The sequence below is a fragment of the Aethina tumida genome, chromosome 1 (assembly GCF_024364675.1).
Source record: "Aethina tumida isolate Nest 87 chromosome 1, icAetTumi1.1, whole genome shotgun sequence".
Classification (NCBI taxonomy): domain Eukaryota; kingdom Metazoa; phylum Arthropoda; class Insecta; order Coleoptera; family Nitidulidae; genus Aethina; species Aethina tumida.
The window spans coordinates 16,826,406-16,847,125 of NC_065435.1; the positions used below are offsets into that span (position 1 = coordinate 16,826,406).

A 20,720-nucleotide genomic window follows, 5' to 3' on the forward strand; every position below is an offset into this window, starting at 1 on the left:
CATTAATTTTAAATAAATAATTCAAAGTATTTCCTGCTATTATTACTATTATAACTGTACATATTAATAATAAGTATTGGTGAATGAACTATTGGGGATTAAAATATAATTAAATCAAATATGAGACTCAGTAAAAAACAGTAATCCCCAAAGGAAAAAGGAGTTTCTTTGTACAAAATCAGCCTGATTACAGTCTTTAAATATATAAATATTAATAAGGAAGTTGTTATTTATTTATAAAACTTTAAACATTCACAAACGTAAAATACCTGAAACCCGAAATATTTTTATTAGAAAAGAAAGTTATTAAATAGGGTTGACATGTTTAAAACAGGTTTCGTTAAACGTGTTAAGCAACGTTACATTTAAAACATTATTTTAAACAAGTGTTTGAAACCATACTGAACACGTTTTCTAACGAGATGTACGATATAAATCAATTGTTTGTTTGGGACATCTTCGACCACATAAACTGAATTAAAAAAAAAGTAATCTAAATAAATAAAAAGATACATTTACTATGATAACAACTAACTGACTATAATGTTATCAGAACTACTTTTAATATAAATTAAAATAAGTTTTCAATATACAAAATGGTATATACAGAGTATCCCGTAAAACTATTTACAAACAGATACACTTTGGCTCAAAATAAGTCGATTGGATTACACTTTAAGTAAAATAATCGGTTTATTTTAAATTGCTATGTCTCTACAAAATGCAGAGAAAACTGTTTAATAACCCAGAGAGATATAGAGTTAAAAAATTATTTATTTCTTATTATTGATTTGGTATACAGGAGTTTTTGTTAATTCTAAATTTAAAGAAGGGATATGTATAGAGTAGGAAAAGCGTTTAACCAGTCTGAATTTAGAGAGAGACATCATGCATGACAGAGACAGTAGAAGTCTGTCCCATAGTGGGAGACTTACCGACTCTATTGTACATGATGTCTCTTTCAGGATTCAGATGACGTACTGTATGTAAGACCAGTGTTAACATTGAACAACCATGTTAAACGTCAAACTGTCACATAGTATAATTAATCTAGGAAAAAAGAATTTTTGAGGAGATCAAAAAATTGGCTAATTTTCTTGTCACAAAAAAGTTAGTTATTATAAAAAATGTAAAAAAAATTGAATGTTTAATGAATCTTTTTAAAGCCCAATGTGACAATTTCAGCTTCAACATGCACAGGATGTTTAATTAAAATTTTTAATTTCAAATAAATCGTAAAAACTTGAGCTTTGGGAGTTGCAATAATTAGTTTGAAGGATATGTTTTTTTTTGTTTTTTAATAAAAATAATACTTTGAATTTTTATTCTTATTATTATTGATTGATTAATTTTCCTTTGTGATCCAAACGACTACAATTTTAGTTTAGTAAATAAATGAGTAACATAAATTAGGAAATGGTATGAGTCATTTATGACTGCTACTAAAAAGGTATTATTTTGTTATTGCCGGTCGGGACAATGGAGACATCTGGTAATGGAAGTCGTACTATATGCCGTCAATGAGTCATGGAAAGTGTATTTATCGGCAACCCAGAATACATGCAATGTATATTTAAATTTAAACAACAGTCAAAACATCTATTGACAGGGAATAAATGCATTCCATAAACGGTAACGATTAATCCGCCTGTCTACGAATCGAAAATCGACAGCATTTGGGGGAGAACACTTAAATAATACGATGAGACAAAGTGTGGCAAGGTTTGATTTGGCAATATATCAATGAAAGCCAGTTCGAGAAATCCAAGTGCGCGCGCAACGAACGCAGCTGTTCGTAGTCTTTGTCGGGTTACCTACGTTGCAAGCAATGATTTATTTATACTTGTGATATATATTCGTAAAAACTAAGTAATGGCTGAAAACAACGTAAAATGCTTAACGAAATCAATCGAGGACCACTGTCTGCGTACGGGATGTGCTATAGTTTGTTGTAGTGCGTTTTATTGTGTGTGATTTTTAAGACGGGTGGTAATAAATGGAGGACAACGGGGTTAAATCGAGAACACGTTCACATTCTGCAAGAGCTTTGGTTTTCGACGAACCGAAACCGCCAAGGGAACAACAATGTCCAAATACAAATTCCGATCATCAGGCTACGAAGATTCATACAGGTTAGTGCAAATTTTTTGTTTGTTTACTATGATAAATGACAACAGATTTGTAACTTATATCTAGTCTGTATGATGGAAAGAAATACTCTCCTCTCGGTCAGTGTGTTACAAATTTCTGGGTCAAACGAAATAATCTATTTTTATGGCGATTACAACTTATCTTCCTTCATTGTTATACCTGTGAGTGCTATTATGACTTATTTAAATATCTGGTTAGTGTTAATTTAATCACTAACAATAAAGTATATTTTTATCTTGTTTAAATATTAGGATTTCACACCTGTAACATCATATTATTCAACTGAGAATCTGTCTTATAATTTAAATCTAACAATTAATCACTATTTTAATGAAATTACATAAAATTTAAAAATACATCGCTTTAATTAACTAAATAGAGTGAAGGATGAACAAATTCGACAGGTGAATGTTGCCAATACGATTTGTATCGTTCACTATCGTCAATCCAATTGTGACCTAAATAAGTGTTGATTTAAAAAAGCAGGAAGTGTATTTGAGTTTTACCAACAACACAACCCCACAATTTGACGATGAATTCTGCCTCTTACTTTCTGTGTTTATAAACGTAACAATACGTGTAACTATTATAGTTGCACAGAATTTTAAATATTTTAGATATAACACACATTTAAAATGACTCAGTTTTAGCCGTGAATAACCTTTAGTTAGGCAGCTACATTGTAAAAGAAACAGTAATAGATTATGGAAAAATTTCATCGATTTAATTTCAGTTTAACTCGCAGAACATTTCAAGTTTTGTAAGGTGTGACGAAAGTTAAATGACTCATTTTTAAGACATCTTATGAACAAATTACACATAAAATTCTCCTTTTATTTCTTTAACACAGACATACAAATAAGGAAATCTAATTTTTGACATTTATATTGCCATTATAAAATAATAATAAAAAAATACTTTTGTTTAAATATTATTAGACAATGTATTGGTCCTTAAATTACTTCATTAATGATGACTTTGGAAATACATGGAGCGAATAGTACAGTACTACAGTATTAAATATACTAGATATAAAAATGTTAAAAAATAGTGGATATCAGTAGATCAGTACAAAATTCTATTACAAGATTCCGAGGTGAAAATAGATTTAATAGTCTTTTGCACTAAGGTTAAATAGGGCAAATCGATCTAATTTCATCTCAAGAATTGATGGCAGAAAGAACAGTCCGTACAGAAGTACAGACCTTTCGAGGACACCCTGTTTATGTTGTAATCCCATTTTCCAGAAAACATAATCGAATTAAGAAATATAATTAATTGTTTGTGCTTCTAAATAATAATAATAATAATAGAATAATTGCAAAACTTCACCAATGATTTCAAAAATCAAACATTTACTCTGTACGTTCCATATTCTAAGGTATTGTTCAGCTAGCAAATTAATTTATTTCAAAACGTTTAATTACTGCTTTCCGTTTTTCTTTAATTCTGATTATATCTAGTTTAATAAATGATTCTAGACCTGTTGGTAGGTTTTTATGTTCTGCATACTTCAAGAAGTTATAAACAATAGTTTAAAAAGTTCATTATAAATATAATTTATTTTTCTTCCACTAATTGGTTATAAATTATGTACCTAATTTCGTTTTTTTATTAGTTGCTTATTGTAAAAAATAATAAATTGTTAAATACCTTTGTTTAGTACAAGTAAAATTAATTTTGGTTAATGGAAATCCAATTAAAAAATTTTCTAATGAAATTATGTCTTCCACACCTACAAAATTGTTCATGTAAATCATGAAATAAATTGTAAAAAATATCTGAGAACATGATAGTCATTTAAGTCATTTATTCTGATATTCTTAAACATTTTTTTGACATTTCATTCCCTGATTAGGAAGGAATAAATTCATTAGAAAAATGTGACTGGAATAAAATGTCAAAATTACCTAAGAATGTTAGGTTAATTATTTGCTTAACATAGTTTCTCTGAACACATGCCCATTAATTTTTTTTATTATATCTCCAATCAGTGTTTCCAATTTTTTACTTTCTTACTGTAAAAATTGATACTTGGAAGAAAGAAAAAAAGATTTTTATGCCATGAATAGTTGAACAAAAGCTAAGACATTAGGATGGAGTGAAACTGATAATGAGAAACATAAATTATTCCTTTCTGTTAACACACTATAGGCGGGCAGCAAAACAGTCCAAACTATTTTGTTGAATGATGACAAAAAATAAGAGATAATTCTTTCAGTTCCGTATGTAAACCAATAGAGTAAAATTATCTCACCCCACTTTTGAAGTAAGTACATTCAAAAAGGTAAAAATTATCCGGCCAGCTAACAATCAACAGTTTTCGAGACGGGTAATTTTACCCGACCCGCTTATAAGTTAAGTATGTGTTGTTAGCCAAACTTCTAAATTTTAAGCTGATTTAAACTAATTCAATTAAATTCCCTACATACAAAAATAACACATACAGGTTTTTATTGAATTCTGCATACTTCAAGAAGATAAAAACAATAAGAAAGTTCATTAAAAATATAATTTATTTTTCTATCAATAATTGGCTATAATATTTCGCTTTTTTCGTTTTTTTTTTTAGAGATCGCTGTTTTGCCAGCATCATGTCATAATTATTGTTAATTTAAGTTGCTTATTGTAAAAATAATAATAAGCTAAATTGTTAAATAGTTTTGTTTAGTATTAATTAATTTGGTTAATGGAAATCTAATTAAAAATTTTCTAATAAAATTATGTCTTCCACATCAACAAAATTGTTCATGTAAATCGTGAAATAAATTGTAAAAAATACCTGAAAACATGATACTCATTCATTTAAGTCTTTTATTCTTATACTCTTAAACTTTTTTTGACATTTGAAGTGACACCTGGAAGAAAAAAAGATTTTTATGTATGGACAAAAGCCATTAGGATAGAATGGAACTGATAATGAGAATAATTAATTCCTTTCTGTTGACTATGTGTTGTTAGCCTAACTTAATTTTAAGCTGATTTAAACTAATTCAACTAAATTCCCTACATACAAAAATAATTTAAGCAAACTACTTAAATTTTCGATTAATAAATTTAAACATTCACATACAGCTGAAAATAATAAGCATAAAATAGTTTAATTTAAATATTTAGCATATTTTCTTGTAAATGTCAGGGTATGGCGGGATACGTGTGAAAATATAAAAACAATTGTTTCGTCATCCAAAGAGCGGTTGTTTCTTAATTGTACGCCAAGATATTTTGGTCTCACATTATTAGAATATTTTTTAAGTTGTATAATGGAGAAAGTTTATACTATACTGCATTCAGACAGGCCATAGATTTAAAACAAATGTGTATGTGAATAAAATATACAATCATTTTAGTTTTTAATTGATTTAGTTTGAAGTGTGTATTTATATGTTATCTCAAATATATCAATCATACTTAAATGTATTTACCTGACGATGTGCGTTTTCAACTTGAAATGAATGATGTAATAATGTTCATTTTTATAGGTCAATACCTTTTAGTTACTATAATATATTCAGTCTAGGTTTCTTAAACAACTCATGTAGCAAGAAATCGTTTATTGTGATGCTTATTATGTTAATAAATTGTTTGTTTTGCTTTTATAGACAATAAAATATAGTATACAGGGTGATTCACCTAACATTAAGAAACATTAACATTGTTTCTTCAAATAAAAAACTATAAATTTTATTTCAATTCTGGTAAAATTCTGCACCTACCATATTATTATATTTTTAATTGATTTCCTACCTTCATTTGTTTTGAAATACCACGAGTTATTAACACTCTTCTAAAATATCACACAGTGTGTTTGGTATTTCCGTTTACTTTCTTCCACTTAAATGATCGGTATTTAAAATGTGGAAATATAAACGGAAATACCAAACATCTTGTGTAATACTTTCGGTTAGTTTTAACAGCCCTTAGTTAGGATACTTTTTTTTTAACGTGTATACAAAGAATGAACTTTTCAACATTATAATTGTTGAAAAACAACTGAAGACAAGAAAGTGATCTAGAGTAGAACTGAAATTTGGGACATTATTTATAATGTTGAACCGGAAGTGGCAGTGTATTAAACTTATTTATAGAAAAATAAACAAAATTTGAAATTAATTAGGTGATTCATCACCGTGGATAAATATTTTCTATATTTTTAACAGTATCATTTAATTAAATTAATTGAACACATACCCTATACACACCTGTACATACATTTGAATTGGCACTTGTCCATTACTATTAGTAGTTCCCAAAATATGGGGAGTTTTGTGTCCCTTAATATTTTCAGTAACCTCATCATATTAAATTTGCATAGTTTAGTTTTGTTAGTATAAAATAATCGTAATTTATATTTAAATATATGTTTTTTTTTGTCTAGAACCATCAAATGGCCCAACTAATTTGGTTAGGATACGAAACTCCGCATTGGGCAAGTCCGCACCCTCTCTCTCAGTAAATATGGTAAGCATAAAGGAAAATTGTGTCATCTAATATTTCTTCCTTGTTATTAGACAAAAGTTTAGGTTTTACTGTAAATCTCAATAAATCTTTTATTTCAAATGTAACTTCACAGAGTGATTTACCTAACTTATTCATTAGAACTTCATGGAGAACGGAAAAAAGTCTTGATTTGAAATTGTTATAGCAAGTTATAATTGCTATATAAATTTCAAATCAATATTTTTTTACATTCTGTACAAATTTCTAATGAATAAGTTAGGTGAGACACCATGTAGATAATTAAAAATTAATGATTCTTTTTAAATAGAAATTTTTTCCAATAATTTTTGATTTAAAGTAGCACTTTATGTTTATATTTTAAACGTACCACACCTTTAATTACAAATGTCATGTAGAGGCTTGGAGAAAAACATGATAATAAAATTTATATTATTAAATTATATTTTTTATTACAATATGAATAGTTAAATACAGGAACAGAATTTTATTAGATTTTTATATTTTATCCTTTAATGTTCTAATAGTGTTTTCATTATATAAACATATTTTATTTATATATTTTTTTTTCAGAGAGACGTTGGCGTAAATCGCAGAAACAGCCGTCCTGCTGCAATCCATCGACTGAGTTTTGTACAGACCACATCGCCCGTTTTACCAAGATCTCACTCACCGAGCTGTGGCAGTCCAATAGATAGTCCACGAACGCATAACAGTTTTTTAAATTTCTCATTTGCACCAATAAAAAGGTAAGATTATTCTTCCATTATCGAATATTATTAAAAAAAACACTAAAATCACATTATTGGAGTCATGTAACGAATAACTTTTCTAGGGTACACAATGTGTAATAAATGTGCAAATAAGAATAGTGGCAAAAGCTAATACATTAAAGGAACAAACAAGCCTACTCTCATTCAAGAACTAAACCCTAAATAAACATTCATTATAAGAATGGATGAAAAGTAATTTTTAAATTGGTTTTTTTAATTAATTAAATTTTCAAATATACATTACTCAAAAATATAATGAATTGACAAGAATGGGAAGTAAAGTCACAATGTCACATAATTATTATTAATTATATTTTGGTCCCAATATTATTTATTCAAAAAACCTTCCGGATATACACTTTTCAGCTACAGTGTAAGCCACTTTCATGAACAATTAGCATGAATAATTAAGTTATTTAGTTGTATAACAATTTACTTTCAGGATATGTGCTGGTTATTGTGGAGATGGTAGAAGATGGTCTGTAGCATCGCTTCCATCGTCTGGGTATGGTACTACGCCAGGTAGTTCAAATATGTCAGTAAGTAAACGACAAATTAAAATAAATAAAAATATTGACAATGTTTGTTTGCAGTCGAAATGTTCAAGCCAAGAAAGATTACATCAATTACCACACATACCTACTTCAGATGATATCAGAATGCTTACCCATCATTTTTCCAGTAACGACAGCAACACTTCGTTGCCAGCAGGAAATTATGAAGAAAACCCCATTGTCCATCGTTCTCCGTTGCATAGACCTAGATCGCGTAGTTTAAGGTAAGTTAAAATAGTAAAAGCTACAGCTGACAGGTGACAGGGTTACATTATGTTTTGTTATGGTTTATTGCAGCAGTCCCAGTAGATCTCCAGTTATTGACAACGAAATATGCATGATGAACGTTTTGTATAAGGAACGATTCCCAAAAGCCACACAACAGATGGAAGAGCGACTGAATCATTACATTGATGAGAACAAAACGTTTGACTTCGGTGAAGACTGCGACTATTTACCAATAGTCCGGTTTGTTCACCATCAAGTACTGGAAATGGCACGGGATTGTTTACATAAGTCACAAAATAAACTTATCACTAGCCGTTACTTCTATGAGATGTCTGAAAATTTGGAAAGGTTGTTAACTGAGGTAAGTAAATATAATCAATTATTGTCAACATTTTTTAAATTACAACATTGTTCTGCATGAAAATCCTTCCCGCCAAACTAATATGTAATTTCGATCATTTCTTCCTAGCCCGTAAATTATCATGTAGCAAAACCTGGAGAACATCAACAACATAGGAGCAGCACATAAAAAACTGGGCCTTACGAAAAATTTTGCTGAAGCTTTTAGTTATATTCTTCTATTATCTAAAAACTTATTGGTAACAGGTAAAAACTGAGCTCATATTTGAATTCAGTATATTTCAGTAGACACAAAATACCCAAAAAAAATTCTGCAGAACAATATAATCTTATTTTTTTAAATAAATGTGTTCCTTAATGAAAGTAATTTAAAAATCTGACCAGAAAAGTATTGTTACAGACTAAAGAAAAATCAGAAGACGCCGCCAATCTAGCATCAGGATTCATCAAGAAGCTTCTTTTAATAATATCAAGGCCTGCAAGATTGCTGGAATGCCTGGAATTCGATCCCGAAGAGTTCTATCACTTCTTAGAAGCAGCAGAGGGCCAAGTAAAAGGCACCCAGGGTATAAAAGCCGACATTCCCCAGTATATAATCCAGAAACTGGGCCTGAACCGTGACCCGATAGCTGAGCTGCAACAAGAACTGCGGGACTGCTGGCCGCCGACCGCCTCGTCCAGAAACTCTCTGTGCTTAACCTCAACGCCAACCACAAAGAAACAGCTATCCAATCCCTCCGAGGAAGATTACGAAGTGGTTAAACTAATTTCTAACGGTGCTTACGGTGCAGTTTATTTAGTTAAGCACAAACAAACGAGACAACGATTCGCAATGAAGAAAATCAACAAAAACAATCTTATGCTCAGAAATCAAGTTGAACAGGTGTTCGCCGAAAGGGACATTCTAAGCTTCGCTGATAATCCGTTTGTTGTGAGCATGTACTGCAGTTTTGAAACTAAGAAACACCTTTGTTTAGTTATGGAATACGTTGAGGGCGGTGATTGTGCCAGTCTGCTGAAAAATATCGGTCCCCTTCCGCCGGACATGGCCAGATTCTACTTTGCCGAGACTGTTTTGGCCGTCGAATATCTACATAGTTATGGCATTGTTCACAGAGATTTGAAACCTGATAAGTAAATTAAAACAACAAGGTATAATTGGGAGATACAACTTAATTTTTGAATTTTTTTTAGTCTACTGATTACCGCTCTGGGGCATATTAAATTGACCGATTTTGGCCTAAGCAAAATGGGATTAATGTCTTGTAAGTATCAATGATTGTTTTTTGTTTTTAACAAATTCTTACTTCAACTATTACTTTCAGTGGCTACCAATTTATATGAAGGCTACATAGATACAGAATCCAGACAGTTTTCAGACAAACAAGTCTTTGGCACTCCAGAATATATTGCACCAGAAGTAATATTAAGACAAGGGTATGGTAAACCAGTGGATTGGTGGTCTATGGGTATAATTTTGTACGAGTTTTTAATTGGGTGCGTGCCATTCTTTGGCGATACCCCTGAAGAATTATTTGCACATACTGTTCAAGGTAACTAACTATTTATATAAAACCATACAATTAACACTCAACGAAATTAATTCTAGATGATATTGAATGGCCAGAAAATGAAGACTGGCCTGTTCAAGAGGAAGCAAAGGATCTAATAACTAATTTACTGCAACATTCTCCACGAGACAGGTTGGGTACAGGTGGTGCACATGAAGTAAAGGAACACTTCTACTTTTGCGGTGTAGATTGGAATTCGTTGCTGCGCCATAAAGCTGAATTTGTTCCTCAGTTACAACATGATGAAGACACCAGTTACTTTGACAGCCGAATAGATCGATACAGTCACGAAATAGAAGATGACACAGACGATACAGATGACTCCCCAGTATTCGGTCTGTTTTCCTCTTGTTCCCCACAATATAGGAAGGTTCACAGTTCTTCAAAATTAGCAAACCCTGAGCCAGAACAAACCGTCAACAGCAGTATAAAGATCACGACATCGGTGGTTACCACACCGGATGCCAAGTCTGAAAACGACATGAAAACCGATCAAATTTTTACTCAAGTCACACCAAACAACAAAATCGATAATAGAAAGATTTCGTTAGACTTATCACTGTGCAATATGAGTACGCCAGAATCATCCCAAACCGACAGTGATGATGTTTCACCACAGATCTACAGAAGAAGGAAAACGGGACATGGAAGGGACATACTTCCTAAGTTTTCTATATCTGTGGAAGATGAGCATAGCAGTATTGATACATGCACTTCTTCTTCAGAAAACAGGGAACTTTCTCCTTTAGGAAGAGTGCAGCATTCGCCGGGTATTCCCCAGAACAAGCACAAGTCAAGATCTGTGGTTAAGAGTGCTTCTGCATCAGGATTATCCTTAATGATACCATCAGGTAAAGTTAATAGATATGTGATTCATCTAACTAGCCATTAGAGGTGTATAGAAAACTAAATTTAACATTGTACTTTTTAGATGAATTAATAAATTTCAATGAACGAATACTAAAATATCTTTAATTGTGATTATAATTCACAGAATTTATTGTAATTATAATAAATTAATATTTGTTTCAGATGATTTTCAAGCATCGACACACAGTATCCATTCTCCAAGTGGTGGTGGTGGTGGTTCCAGCACTGCCAGTTCGAGAGATACATCTCCTTGTCGTGAACTGTCACCGCTGGTTACTAGCTTGAAACCTCCAATAATAATTAGAAGGGGACCTAAAGGGTTCGGATTTACGGTCCATACTATCCGTGTATATTACGGGGACACTGATGTGTATACGATGCATCACTTGGTCATGGCCGTTGATGAAGGAAGTCCAGCGTTCGAAGCTGGGTTAAGACCCGCTGATTTGATTACACATATCAATGGGGAGACGGTGCAAGGTCTTTACCATACCCAAGTCTTACAGCTACTTCTTGGCGGTGCGGAACATGTTAGCTTGCGAGCCACGCCCTTGGAGCAGACGACGATCAAAACGGGAGGAAGAAAACGGGAACCAGGTCAAAGTAAACTGGCCAAACGTAGTCTAAATAGGCAAAAGAAACAAAAGAGGGACAGCGACAAAAGACGCAAAGCTTCATTGTTTAGACGGATTAGCAGTAAACGGGCCAGCGCTGAAATGCAACAAATGGCTGCAAGTATACAGTCACCCGTAACGGTCATTCCGAGTAGAAGTTTTCAGTCGTTCCCCAGAACTCAAGACAGCACCACCGTAAGAAGTTGCGGGTCGAACCGCTCCAGCCTATCTCCGTCAGATTCTTTGAGTCAACATTCTCAGAACAGTACACCACAAAGTTCATCTTCCAGTACACCAAGCCCTTCGGCTGCCCCAACCAATAGAAGCAACAAGCAACACTATCAACGGCCATCGACATTGCATGGTCTAAAACACAAGTTGCATTCTAGTGGTTGTCCGAAAACTCTTCATGCCGCTGGACCGTCGTGTGCTCCTTGCGCCCCTACCGTTCCGAACCGGAGGAAATCAGTGGGTCACATCCCTCTTTCGCCGTTGGCCCGCACCCCGTCCCCATCGCCACTTCCAGCATCACCCACCAGGTCACCAAGTCCTCTGGCTTTCCCAATTGGACATCAACCAGGCAGCTCAAACACAACACAGTCGTACAGTCCAAGCGCTGGCACTGCTCCCATAGCGATATGTGCTCAAAACAAGAAAAGCTTCGTTAGACCAAAAGGCGCAGAGCCTGGATCTCCCTTATTGAGAAGGGCACTATCGCCGGACAGACTCCATCCTCGAAGTGCGGAGACTAAATGCTCCATTTCTCCGTTATGTTCCTCAGGAAATTCATCGCCCTCAGTTAAATCATCAAACAGAGGTAAGCACCGTTATTTTAAATGTACAAAATGTGTCAAGGTGTCTTAAATTGGTTAGCTTTCTGGCTTAAGTGTTCAAATATGAATTTGAGGCACCTTATAAGTACAAACACTCATTTATCAACTAATTCACAGGTGGCGGCACATCTAGCGTTTGGCGACCAAATGCCCAATCAGATCGCGATAAAGATTCCGAAGCTGACGTGTCCCAACCAACAGAAAGTATTAACTCGTCCATTGCCTCCGAAAATCGATTATCTCTAAACTTGTCAGGTCCCGGAGAATTACTTCCTCGTATAGCCGAGGAAAAGGATTCGCCCACTAACAGTCAAGAAACGAAACAACTCGAAAAAGATAAGCCCGACAAAATAACGGATGCAAAATCAAAAATCGTTCCAGCTGTTGATATTCAAAAGAGTAAAAAGTGTGATAGAGGTTCGGGCGATGAACCATCGCCAGCCAAGAATATTGATAAAATTAAAGATAATAAAGATTGTGATAAATCTTGTGAATTAGATATTATTAAAGATAAAGATAAAGATAGTAAAGTACAGCTAAAAGAAAAAGCACACGCATTTTCAGATTCAAAATCGAAAGAGGACGTCAAGAGTTTAAATAATTCGAAAGCTGGAAATTTAAAAGCAGAACAAAAATTGCTGGCTAAACCGCCCGCAAAATAAATGTTAATTTTAGAATAATTTGTTTTTTTCTTTTTCTTTTTAAATTATTAATTTTCAAAATACTTCTCACTGTGCCCTCAATTCTTTCAGTTGATAGTTTATAAATGTGTATATTTATTGGTAGTCCGTTTTAGCTCTTAAATGTATATTTGTAAAGCACGCTTACAGTTAGGTTCTTTTGTCAAATAATTGTGTATATTTTGTTAGTTTATATTTGTTAAAGACTGAACACAAACATTATTTGCCATTTTAGTTTTATTAAGGTGGTGGTATTGTATTTTACTATTTCATCATTTCACAAACTTCTATATGTTACTATACTCCACTTAATGAAATGATTTTGGTCTAATAATTTTGTACATCTCCATTTTTATATTCATGTATGTTGTTTATATTTGTGTGTTGTCGTGATTGGAAGTTTAAGGAAGGTTTGTGATACATATTTACAATATGTAACTTCCTTTTAATCTGTAAGATAATAATGGAATTCTGAATTCTTTAAGTTGTTAGAAAATCTAGATACAAAGTCGTCGAGGTGTCCATATCATGAAGTGTAAACAAACTCATCTTTTTTTCTTTATTATTTTGATTATTTCATATTTAATCTTGTATATATTTTTAGCCATTTATTATCTAGTCCATTTTTGTTAAATTTATTTTAGGTTTAGTATAAATTTTATTATAACATCGCAAAAATAATTATACTAGTTGTATCTAGTTGTAGAATTCCAATATTATTAATTCAGACGTATATAAAAACTTGTAAAAAGGTAAATATACGGATTTGGGGAATGCGTCTAAGTGGTGAATTCGTGAAATCTAAGATTTAATTGATATTGTTTTTGAAGTAAATGTTTTGTTTGGTATTTATACATTGTTTTGTGAATAACTCGTATGTATAGTATTATTAAATTCGTATACCTTCATATATTCAGATTGTAATCAGGATATGGTAAATGTGATTATGTGCTTCAAATATAGGTATTTTTTATATTTCCATACTTCTTAAGGCGTCCATTTTAAATTATTAAATTATTTAAATGAATATTACACTCAGTTAAAAAATCGGCATAAAATCACTTTATATATAAAATTTTCTTTTCCCATGGACACCTTTAACATTTGTTTAAACTCTGACATAACGAAAATTTTATGGCTCCATGTATTGCTGAACATTATTATTGTTTTAAGTGATCTGATCATGTGTATCACAATGGGCACTTGCAATATCAAGATGTTTCATTATTTTATTGTTCCATTTTAATGTAATACTTTTTTTAAATATCTATGATAATGTAGTACCTACGGTAATGTCTTGTACTTAAGTACTTAGAATGGAGAAGAAATTATACCTGTTTTATGATGGTTAATTTTATCTGATTAAAATGTGATTTTGATATTTGTCCTAATGTTATACATGTGTTAACACTAAAGAAATATAAACATTTATCTAAATATTTGTATTGTTTTTCAAAATAAGTATAATTTAACAAGAAATTTTACACACATTTCTGATTATTTAAAATGACTTAATATTATTATTATTTAACTGGATGAGCTTTAAGCTCACAACAAAAGATCTATAAGTCCTAAATATTTCAGGGTTTGCTATCAAAAGTCACAGGTAAGGTAAGAATTATTAAAGAAGTTCTTTAAACAATTTTTCTGTTACAAATTATGACTTAAATATCATTACATATTGATTAACTGTTCTAAGATGCTTAATTTGATATTTAACTTTTTAAATAATTTACCGATTTCAGAATAAAAGTTTTTCAGTGTTTTCAAAACATGTATATTAAACAGAAAAACATATTTTATGTCTTCAAATGTACTACTTGGAGATGCTAAAAAGTATAATTATATATTTAACCTTTTTTAAACAAATACAGAGTTTCTAAAGGTTGTAGACAAATATTACAATATTTATATAGGATGTCTTTAATACATTCACGAAGCTAATTTAACAAGATCTATGTTGTCTTTTCAGTAGATTATTCTATTTAAATGGTTCTCTATTAAATAGAAGTGGATTTTTAAAATCTTTACTATCTTTTTATATGTACAATAAACAACACTGGTAAATAAGTTGATTAATAAATACCGCTTATTCAAATAAAAGAATATAAATATTTAAAAAGTATACAATATAATAAAATAAAAGTAGTGATTAACTTAGTTAAAAAGGAATATATTTCAATCAAATATTATTCAATTTAATAAAAATTAATTCAAATTAAATTTTTTATTATTGAAAACATTTATAAATTATTCGAAATGAAACAAATTAAATTTAATAAGCAATGAACGAAATGGACAGTAGTGTGACCTGCGTTTTTTTAACAAAAAAAAACGCTATCGATTCATGTGTCCGTCCTCAACGTTGGTTACGTAATCAATCTTCAATAAAATTATTAATTTTGCAGCATTTATTTCCAACTTTTAATTAAAATTTACAATTTTAATAATTTTTACTTATAATTAATATTTAAAATACATTAAATATCAGCATATTAAGAATAAATTACAAGAAGTACAATTTAAACATATTTAAATTAAAATGAACTAATAATAATGATAATTAACTGTTGACTGTTGAATAAAGTAATGGAATAGTTTCAAATTTCAAAAAAAAATCAAATTATTTTATGGAATTATGATTTAGTATTTAAATATTAAACAAAATTAATATTAATTAACTATTTAAAAAATCGTAAAATAGTTAAAATTTAGAAAATTGTAAAAAATTAAACATATTTTAATGAATTTGGTAGATAATTATTAATTAAGAAAATATTTCAATATTGACTTCAAGTTTAAATAAAATAATTTAAAGGTCTCGTAAATATGCTTCTTAATAAAAAAATTACCTTCTAAATCAGTAGCTTATCTAATAAATAGGGCACATTATTAACGCAAGAAGTACTGCACTAACCCGAACCGCACCACCAAATTAAGTTAAGGGATGGGGCGATCGCGCACCACTTGACTAATCAATCGTTCGATACGGGGATCAATAACGAAAGGGGTATGCGCCGCATTTTATATGTGTATGTGTCACCTCGTCTGATTGGTCAACGCTAGAGTATACGCAATTACATACACATAGTCAATCTGAAATCAAATTTTTTCGTTAAAATATTTCATTTATATTTAAAAATCTTAAATTTTTTTACAATAAACAATTATTTAAACATGGAATATAATAATTAAAAATAATTTGATATACTATTGAAGTATAATAAAAATTGTGCAGTTCTAAATGACAAATTTTAAATAAAACAAACATATTAATTGGAATTTAATTCCATATCTATAGTTGGTCGACGTTTGTTGAAATTATTTCCTAACGTTTCACTAGTAGGAGTGGCTAGCGTCTTCAGAGCTCTGATTTGGTTCGTGTTACTTTAACATTTGATTGACAACTAAATGACAACTTGGACAATTGATGTTCTAGAAATTTCGTTTTGTTCGTTGGCCGTTCTTATCTGCTTAGTGATTTTGGTGTTCTTGAGCACTGGTGTCCATATTTAATCCAGCTTCAATGCTTCTATTTTTCTGTTGAAGTTGTTTCCGTGTTTATGGATTTCAATTGCTTTCTTAATAATTCTCTTGTAATATCCGGTTGTCGAGGCCAGCAATTGTGTTTCTTGGAATTTTAACTTGTGATTTCCATTTAATAGTGCATGTTTAGCTACAGCGGACAGCAGTTTCGTTTGTGCTACTTAATCCTAGTCCCTATTGAACGTTTTGTGGTACCGATGTGTACTTTCCCGCAAGAGTATGGTATGCGGTATATCCCACGGACTATAAAGTAAACTCTATAACATAAAGAGTGGCAGTGGGAAGGTCTCCAATCTTCCTCGATTGGTCTTGTTCTTTCCGAACCCAGTTGACAGGGGGCCGACATCTTTGTCTGCCTTGCGTCTGGTTCAGCACACCCATATATGTCCTGCATATATGCCCTTTGTCATTCATATATGAGCTCTCATATATATGTCCCATATGCCTATGATCTTCGGATCGGTGTCCGGAGAGGGGTTTTTAGTCTTTTATAAGACTTCCTTCTTTGTTAAAAAAAAGTTGACATATGAAGAAACGTCCGTACTTGCAAAAGATGGAAACTTTGCCATTACTCCTCGTGAAATATCGGTAGAGGATATCATTACCAACACTGAGGCTGCCATTAGAACTTTACCAGAAAATGTAGCCCAAGAAATCCGAATGGAAACATATAATATTCTAATGAAAGCCTAGCCACCGAGAAGCAATCTTACAAGTATGGAGTGGCGAGCAATCAGGACTCTGAACATGGATAAAACTATCATAGTTCTCCGAGCAGATAAAGGAAATGCAACAGTTATAATAAAATCGAGAGGATTACAAAAACAAGATGGAAGAAGAGAAAGCTGAGAAACACCAATCTACTAATAAAGAAATCATCTATTCCAGTGGGTATCCAAAAACAATTACTCAAATCAGAAGCGCTTCCACCTTGCTTATATGGTCTACCTAAAATACATGTACCACTCCTACCCATCGATAATACTCTTGAGTCACCAACATATAACTTAACTAAATATCTTACCAAATTGCTCCAACCTCATGTTGGAAACACCCCAACCTTTTCCAAAGATTCCACTCATTTTGTACAGATATTGAAAGGATTACATCTTGATGTAGAAAATAGACTGGTCAGTTTCGACGTAGTGTCACTTTTCACTGTCAATGATTCCTTAAACATCAGACATATTCCCTCCAGATATAGTGGATCTTTTCCGTATGTGCCTTACTGAAAGCTATTTTGTTTGGAACAACAAATTCTATGAACAGACTGAAAGATTAGCACTGAGCAGTCCCCTTTGTCCAGTGTTCGCCAATTTCTTTATGGAAAAGTTTGAACAAAAACCGATTGAGACTTCCAAACACAAACCTTCTGTTTAGTATCGTTATGTGGGTGATACTTCCGTGATATGGAAAGATGGACAAGAAAAACTAAATCAGTTTCTAAAACACCTAACTCTCAACAACAACAATATCAAATTCACAATGGTATTGGAAAAGAGAACCAAATACCTTTTTTGGATGTCCTAGTAAAAAGAATGGTTGAACATTTAGACCATACAGTATACCGAAAACCTACACACGCCAATTGGTATCTACATAAATTATCTAACCATCATCCTAGTCAAAAACAAGGGGTCACACAAACACTAACTGAACGAGCCAAAAGGATATGTGCCACACACCATCTCGCTGAAGAACAAGAATACTTAGAAAAGACTACAGACCAAAGGATACAAGTGATCAGAAATAAGACGTACAATGAGACCTCATACTAATAATAAAGATCCATCTAGTGAGTCCACGATATAAATCTAAAGTTATCGATAGAATTGAAAAAATCTTATTAAAACATAACATCCATACTGTTTTTATACCAACAAGGAAGATTTAACACACCATGCTCTTGCGGGAAAATATACATCGGTACCATAAAACGTTCAACAGGGACTAGGATTAAGGAGCACAAATGAAGCTGCATCTTAAGACAATCAGATAAGTCTGCTGTCTGAACATGAACTAACTTAAGCACCGACTAGTGCTTAAAAGCATATGATACAGGATTTTACAAATTTTGCCTTTTTTATTAAATATTTATTATTTATATTCAATTATTTAAGAATATAAAAGTTAAACAAACCATTTAATTCACTATTAAACTAAAAGTACAATTTTCTTTTAAAAGATTGCCATTATTTAATTCCAATTGGAAAAGTTTAGATTGTGCTTATAGAGGGGTAGAATTTTTTTCTATATGAATTAAAATATAGATAAAATTTTATTTACAATAAATTACAGTTTTCGTTTTGAGTTATACTTTTAACCTATTCAATAGATGGCATTTATGCATGATCTAAAATTTTCCAAATAGATATCTACATTTGTTATCTTTTTTATTGTTTTCGTTGTGATTTTGACAAACGTCATGGTTAACTTGTAATTTTTGTTTATGATTTATCTTAAAAATGGAAACAAACAAAACCAATGGGAATAATCTTGAATCGGATATAAATAACAAATGCATTAGTCGTGAAGAATATATAAATAAACTATCAAAATGGCTGGAAGATGCACGATTATGGCACGGCTTTTGTGCTTCATTCCCTTATTATATGTATGTACAAAATCAAAATCTAAATGATGGTAGTGTACCTTTCGCCTGGCCCAACGATTCTGTCCTTCGAAGAAGAGGCTTTCAACAACCCGATAATCAAAATGTTGGTGTGGAACCTGGTAAGTCTTATTTTTGTTAAATAATAACTTATATTAATACAAATGTATTCAACAGTTACATCTGTTAAATACAATTGATTTTATTAACATTTTTAGAATTTCAACATGGACCAACTGAATACATTATACCTCCACTATGGAAACGACTGGTTGCTGAATCATTAGACTTTTTCATTTTATTAATTATTAAACTTACACTTTCCCTCATAGTACTGGAAACTTTTAATGTGATGTGAGTACTTCTTTTTATTGAATTAATTTTTATTTTGATGTTCCAAATCTATTATGAAAGTTACTCCAAATAAAATCATTGTTTGCTTTTATACTCCAAAATATTATTAGTATAATTATTTTGAGAAGATATGCTACTTCTTCACTTACAACATTAGCCTTAAGCTAACTGACAAAACAAATTTTCACAAATTATAAAACTTTTTTTAACATAACCTAAAAGTATACGAAAAAAAATAATAATAAAATACTAAGGGCATACATGAAAAAGGTTTTTAAATAATATACACAGTTTAATACAAAAATGTTATCATTTTTTAGGAATTTAGAATACTTTGGAATAGATTCTTTCCAAAAGAATTTAAAAAATCCCAAGATCGCCATGCAAATCTATGTGGAATTATTAATATTAGAAGTGTTTCATAAGATAATTGTCTGCATATATGAGGTAATTTAATTATTATGTATGCTTGATTTTTTTTCTTGTAATTACTCCTTCAAACTGCTGAATTTTACTAACAACATTCTTAGTTTCACTCTGTTAATGCCTAATATTTTTACTTTAGGCATATTATTTGAAAGGAGGTATGTGCTCAACACCTGGAAAAAGATATATGGGATTAATGGTCATCTATGTGGAAAACATAAATGTAGCTAATGGGCAGCTGGATGAACATATTGTAATAGTTTCTCGGAGTGGTCCTTTGGGTTTAAAGTATTCAATTCTACGATCTGTACTTAAAAATTTGTTTATTGGTCTGTTGTTACCTGTCTGTTCTTTGTATATATTCAGATTTAACAGAACTGGATATGATATGATGTCTAATAGTTTAGTTGTTGAATATAACCCACATGTCCATCGGGCAAGATAACAATTTACTGTTTTGCCAAACTCTATGTGATATATTTATAATTTTTTTTTATTAGGGACCAAATCATTTGTTTATTATTAAATGAATCGATTTGATGTATGGTAAAATTATTTTTGTTATTTATGATTTAGGGACCAACTAATTTGTTTATAATTTTTCTTTTGTTTTGTTTATGTAATGTAAAATTCTGTTACATAGAAGTGTTGTAAAAATAAATATTTTATTAAAATTTATGTTCGTTGTTTT

The 20,720-nt window shown here is 31.2% G+C and overlaps 2 protein-coding genes across 2 annotated transcripts; both read left to right on the top strand.

Annotated features, from left to right (window-relative positions):
* The first annotated feature begins 1,837 nt into the window (after positions 1-1,837).
* On the top strand, positions 1,838-14,531 carry LOC109599433 (microtubule-associated serine/threonine-protein kinase 3). Its single transcript, XM_020015467.2, has 12 exons — positions 1,838-2,132; positions 6,530-6,612; positions 7,183-7,358; positions 7,825-7,921; positions 7,976-8,160; positions 8,234-8,525; positions 8,925-9,658; positions 9,719-9,789; positions 9,850-10,077; positions 10,134-10,946; positions 11,128-12,396; positions 12,530-14,531. The coding sequence occupies exons 1-12, from the start codon at positions 1,997-1,999 to the stop codon at positions 13,072-13,074; spliced, it is 4,629 nt and encodes a 1,542-aa protein (XP_019871026.1). The 5' UTR covers positions 1,838-1,996; the 3' UTR covers positions 13,075-14,531.
* Positions 14,532-19,033: 4,502 nt separating this feature from the next.
* Positions 19,034-20,707, top strand: LOC109598502 (protein FAM8A1). Its single transcript, XM_020014450.2, has 4 exons — positions 19,034-19,371; positions 19,468-19,603; positions 19,924-20,050; positions 20,169-20,707. Exons 1-4 carry the CDS (start codon positions 19,104-19,106, stop codon positions 20,472-20,474), a joined length of 837 nt encoding a protein of 278 aa, XP_019870009.1. The 5' UTR covers positions 19,034-19,103; the 3' UTR covers positions 20,475-20,707.
* Positions 20,708-20,720: the final 13 nt, after the last annotated feature.

Coding starts and splice junctions, on each gene's coding strand:
- LOC109599433 (XM_020015467.2), top strand. CDS start 1,997: ATGGAGGACAACGGGGTTAAATCGAGAACACGTTCACATTCTGCAAGA. Junction 7,922..7,975: donor CAGGTAGTTCAAATATGTCA/GTAAGTAAACGA, acceptor GTTTGTTTGCAG/TCGAAATGTTCAAGCCAAGA. Junction 9,790..9,849: donor CAAAATGGGATTAATGTCTT/GTAAGTATCAAT, acceptor TATTACTTTCAG/TGGCTACCAATTTATATGAA.
- LOC109598502 (XM_020014450.2), top strand. CDS start 19,104: ATGGAAACAAACAAAACCAATGGGAATAATCTTGAATCGGATATAAAT. Junction 19,372..19,467: donor AAATGTTGGTGTGGAACCTG/GTAAGTCTTATT, acceptor TAACATTTTTAG/AATTTCAACATGGACCAACT. Junction 20,051..20,168: donor TAATTGTCTGCATATATGAG/GTAATTTAATTA, acceptor TTTTTACTTTAG/GCATATTATTTGAAAGGAGG.